Source organism: Zea mays, chromosome 10 (genome assembly GCF_902167145.1).
Source record: "Zea mays cultivar B73 chromosome 10, Zm-B73-REFERENCE-NAM-5.0, whole genome shotgun sequence".
Taxonomy (NCBI): domain Eukaryota; kingdom Viridiplantae; phylum Streptophyta; class Magnoliopsida; order Poales; family Poaceae; genus Zea; species Zea mays.
This window is the reverse complement of record NC_050105.1, coordinates 151,402,127-151,407,594: the sequence shown is the minus strand read 5'-3', so window position 1 is coordinate 151,407,594 and position 5,468 is coordinate 151,402,127. Positions and strand designations below refer to the sequence as shown.

Here is a 5,468-nt window from a genome sequence, read left to right as displayed (position 1 = left end):
CTTGAATTGAGACACATGTATCAAGTTAGCGAGTGCACTCCGACAACAATATTGAAGTAGCGAGAACTTACTGCAAAGTACCGAAGTGGCGAAGCCGTGCGAAGAGGGTATTACAATCTCAAATAACTCGTACGGATGAGGGTGAGATAGTCTTTTAATCTTTTTCTTACGTGTCGTTATGAAAAGTATTTAATTCCATTAGTCATATTGTACGATAAATGACTATTTTACCCTCAAGTCAGTTATAATAAATTCTATTTTTTTTTTCCTTTTCTTTCCTCTAATACCACCTTGCCCAAGCTGCTGTCTGTGGTGCCAAAAATCAACATTAAGGGCTAGTTTGAGAGTCATAAAATCAAAGGGGATTAGAGGGGCTAGAATCACTTTCTTATTCAAAATTGAATAAGAAGAGGATTCTAACCCCTCCAATCCACTTTGGATGTGTGGCTTCCAAATTAGCTCTAATTAAATTCTTATTGAAACTATTTGTAATATATTTTTTTAGCTTTAAACACCGGCTACGATAGATGCATGACTCTTATATTTTACTATGTTTACTATAAATCTCCTTGTTTAGAAAAAAACGTGACTGCTGCATTCACCAAGTATAACATTCTAGAAGAAGAAAATGAAATTGAAGCATCATGAGATATGGGACCGGGCTGTCCAGTGGCGAACTGGCTGGCATATATTTGTTTTATGTGGATATATAGACATGTATTGAAGAAGAGTTAGAGTGAGCATATATAATATAGTTTTAACTAAAATCGAGGAGAATTCATTCTCATATAGTAAACAGAAAATAAATGTACAGATGATGCAAACTGTGGGATCTGATTGAGCAATTCCTAACACGCATTCTGCTATCAGCTGCAGTTGCCAGAGAGTAGTTTTTGTTTTAGAATATATATAATTTGTCTAGGAGAAAGAGAAACAAGAGGTTCCATGGTGTAGTGGTTAGCACTTCAGACTTTGAATCTGGCGACCTGGGTTCAAATCCCGGTGGAACCTTTGGTTTTTTTTTGTCTCTCTTTTATTGTACTTTGTTTATTATTAGAGAAATACGCTTCTACATGGAATGCCTTTGTTTCATTTGAACTGTATGTCTTGGTGCAGGATATTTCAATAATCCGATTGAGGTCTCTTGATAAATAAAAAATAAAATGAAAGGAACGCATGTGAATTGTGCTCTCCTCTCATGGATGATCTAGCTTTGATAATCATACAGCATACACAAGTTGTGTAAACACACGAACACGATTGTGTAGAGTTTGTATAAACATACGAACACGAGTTTGTTACCGGAAAAAACATCGGTAGGTTTAGCAGCAAAAGAGCAGTCCACAAACAAAGATCTGTAAAAAAATCACGGTTATTATTTTGATTGTGTTCACCGCTTCGGTGGTTGGGTATTGTTCTATTCCTGCTCCAGTGTAACTACATTAAATAATCCCTAAGTGTAGCTATTTGACAACCTAATTTATTAGAACTTTGGTTATTAATTTTAATCATTAGTCATGTGTCGCAGGAGCAAGAAAAATAGATTAAACGTTTTTGAAGGAGTGGTAATGGTGGGTATTTCTCGAAGTTACGTTGCTATGGGTAGCGGATATTTTTAACAAATAAGTTGAAATAAGGGTGTGTTGAGCAGTTTATGTGATTATAATAACTTAGCCTAATAATATATATATATATTTGTTTCTCAAATAACTTATTTAAATTAGATTATATAATCTGGACATATTATAAGCTAAAACAAAAAGGCCCAAATTATATATACATTTTATGATGATTTGACTTTCAGATCATATAATATGGTCTAATAATATGTGTATGTTTCTCATCTAGATTATTTAGGCTAGATCATAAATTTAAAATAAGTTATTGGACATATTATAATCCAAACAAATTAACATGTCCATAATATGACACGTTAGAAACAAATTCTTCCCCTAGAAGAGCCTCTGTAGGGGCCGGGTTCTTATCGAAAAAAAAGGCCCGTCGATTTAGCTAGCAGTCCCTATTTGCTCGTAAGCTGTAAAAAACAGAAGCCAAAATGGCTGGCGCGCGCGGCGCCATCAAGTTCATATCAAATTCACTGATCCGATTGAGGTCTCTCGATAAATAAGAAACAAAACGAAAGCATTCATAATCCATGTGTTTGGTTGTCTTCCCTATAGATGCAACTGTATCTGCATATACAAAATATAGTGTTTGTTTGGTTGGCTGTATTGCAAGAGACAGGCTAGCACGAACTTTAAAGCGCCGCGAGCCAGGCCCGGCGGGAACGCTCCGCGCGGTCGCACGCGCGCGGCCAGGCTTGGGCGAGTCTGCTGTTTACTCGTGCACGCAAATCGAGATGTTGGTTTTATTGGTTTTTTTGTTATATCCTGTAATTAAAAGATTTAATTACCGAACCGATTACATATCTGTGTTTCTGATATTTTTACGAACGAAACTAGACCACACATGCTATGTATATTTTAAATAAAAAAATTACGTGATTAAGATTAGTATATAATTAGTGTTTATTAACATGTAGTTAGTGTCTATTAAATAATTTTAACATATAATTACTGTCTACTAATATAATTTTCATTTATTTAATAACATTTTTAACTCATACAACAAATATTCATACCAGCAACCAAACAACATCTCTCATAAAACAGACTGATTGCATGCAGACAACCAAACACAAGAAGTTGAATGTGTCTAGTCAGAGCCAGGCTCACTAGATACGAAACAGGCTCAGCCAACCAGTCAACCAAACAGGCCCAATATGTGCAAACACACGAACACGGCTGTGTAGAGTTTGTTGCCGGAAAACAAACATGTACAACAGCACAAATGGTTAATTCAAAATAAACATGCTAGATCATTAAACAAATTATCATTAAAGAGACCAGTCCATAAACAAAGATGCTCGTAACCTGCTAGGTTATTTAGGCTAGATCATTAATTCAAAATAAACATGTCCATGCAAACAAACATGTACAACAGCACAAATGGTTTGTTACCCATCCCGTCGGTTTAGCTAGTAGTCTCTCTATTTGCTCGTAAACCGTAAAAAAAAACACAAGACAAAATCAAAATGGCTGGCGCGCGCGCGGCGCCATCAAATTCATATCAAATTACTTGTGCTAATAAGCATTATTCGAATCAAATTACTCGTGCCATCATTATTTTAGTATATATATATGTATGTACGTATGAGATCCATCCATCTATCGCTTGTGTTAATTATATTGTATCCTCCCTGCCTCCGTCCCAATCTTCCTCCCTCCCTCCGCTTCGCCAAACCCTAGTTACTCGCAAGTCGCAAGACAATGGAGCCGCAGCCACCGCTCCCCCTCGCCAACGGCCACGGCAACAGCATCGTCGACCGCGACGTCTGGCTGGCCTGCGCCGCCCCGCTCTCCCGCCTCCCCACCGTCGGCGACGATGTCTACTACTTTCCCGATGGCCACGCCGAGCAGTGCCCCGCGCACCTGCCAGCGCCGCTCCCCGCGCCGCACTTCTTCCCCTGCACCGTCACCGACATCAGCCTCGGCGCGGACGACAAGACCGACGAGGTGTTCGCCAAAATCTCCCTCAGGCCAGGCCTCGCCGCCGCTTCTCGTCCGGACCCCGGCAGCAGCAACAGCCCGCCGCGGGAGCCCCTCAGCTACTCCATCAAGGAGCTCTCGCAGAGCGACGCCAACGGCGGTGGATCCTTCTGCGTCCCGCGCTACTGCGGGGACCACGTATGGCCCAAGGTCGACTTCGAGGCCGACCCGCCCATGCAGAACCTCGTCATGCACGACACCACGGGCAAACAGTGGGAGTTCCGCCACGTCTACCGCGCCAAGCAGCCCCGACACGTGCTCACCACCGGCTGGAGCAAGTTCGTCAACGCCAAGCTGCTCGTCGCGGGGGACATCATCGTCTTCATGCGCCGCCCCAACGGCGACCTCATCGTCGGCCTGCGCCGCATGCCCAGGTACGCGGGCACCTTGCACCGCCCGGGGACCGGGGGCGACGCCCAAGACCCGGATCAGCCGCCCCCGCCCCCGCCCCGCAACGCGCTCGCGCGGGTGCCGCCCAAGGACGTCATGGAGGCCGCGCGCCTCGCCGCCGAGGGCAGGCCCTTCACGGTCACCTACTACCCGAGGAAGGCCGCCGGAGAGTTCGTCGTCCCGCGCAACGAGGTGGAAGGCGTGCTCGACACCCTCTGGGAGCCAGGCTCGCACGTACTCATGCAGTTCGCGGAGGCCGAGGACACACGGCGCACCATGTGGGCCGACGGCCACGTCAAGGCGATCCACCAGAAAATCTGGCGGGCGCTCGAGGTTTTGAATTATGATGACCCTTATCTAGCTAATTACCTATTGCAGTATTATTAGTAACTCATCGTGTTAAACAAACAGATTTTCTTGTTTTAGATCGGCTTCGTACAAGTGAATGTTTGTGCTGTTGCCTCCATCTATGTTTATCATATTGATTTGGTATTTCTTTGTTGTAGCTATAACTTTTGTCGTGTTCTTGTATTACAACTGCATGCAGATCGACTGGGATGTTGCCTCCTCTGCAATTTCAGCACAACTGGGCAGATTTGTGAATGCTTGGCAAGTCCAGCGTATTGCCTACCCTTCTATTTGCGGCGGCCTTGGAGATTTATGTTACCCACTGCCACTGATGGAGTCGGAAAGCCAGGTCATGGCCATGATATTGGAGCAGATGCCACCGCGTACAAGTGCTTCTCCTCCCAACAACCCGCCGCGTCCAGGTCCAGGCCAAAAAGTGAACACCATAATGCTCTTCGGCGCCACAATCCACGTTGTGCAGAGTGATACCGACGATGATGGTTATGAACAGCTGAATCGAGATCCTCCTCCTAATGCTGCTGGTGGTGGTGATGATATGGATCATGACAGTGCTGAAAATATATAAACTCTGATTCTGTAATCCATCCATTGCTTGAAAATTTGCAATTGCATCGTGTGGAACTAAGCAGCTGTTTGGTTGCCCGCGTCCATCGGTGCATGGCCCATCGGATGCAAAAATAAAACGAGTCTAGTTGTTTGGTTGACTGAGTTTGTCTCTGGGCCAGACCACACTCATGCAAATACTCAACCTCATCCAGGCCCACGGGACGACCAAAAGGTCCGTTTCTCGCGAGCCAGGACGCGCTCGCGCAGTCACGCTAGGGTTTCTCTCCCTCTGGCTCTCCCCTCCCTCGAGCTCTCCCTCCCCGTCTCCTCTTGCCCTCGAGCTCTCCGTCCTCTCGCCCTCGAGCTCTCCCACCCCTGAACCATAGGATCATCGGTAAAATTTGTTTTGAACATTGAAATCTTAGTTTGTAAATTGCTTGTCGTGTTACCTGCTACTTTATTACCAATAATAGTTACCTTCTATCATTGATAGTTACTTGTTATTCTGTTGAACTATCTATTACCAATGATAGTTACATGATACATGCTACTTTG

The 5,468-nt window shown here is 44.3% G+C and overlaps 1 protein-coding gene and 1 non-coding gene across 2 annotated transcripts; both read left to right on the top strand.

Annotated features, from left to right (window-relative positions):
* The first annotated feature begins 939 nt into the window (after window positions 1-939).
* Window positions 940-1,011, top strand: TRNAQ-UUG (transfer RNA glutamine (anticodon UUG)). The gene has a single exon. It is a non-coding gene; the product is annotated as a tRNA-Gln (tRNA).
* A 2,209-nt stretch (window positions 1,012-3,220) lies between these two features.
* LOC100283112 (uncharacterized) lies at window positions 3,221-5,074 on the top strand. The gene is made up of 2 exons (NM_001156014.2): window positions 3,221-4,331; window positions 4,546-5,074. The coding sequence occupies exons 1-2, from the start codon at window positions 3,330-3,332 to the stop codon at window positions 4,930-4,932; spliced, it is 1,389 nt and encodes a 462-aa protein (NP_001149486.1). The 5' UTR covers window positions 3,221-3,329; the 3' UTR covers window positions 4,933-5,074.
* The last annotated feature ends 394 nt before the right edge of the window (window positions 5,075-5,468 follow it).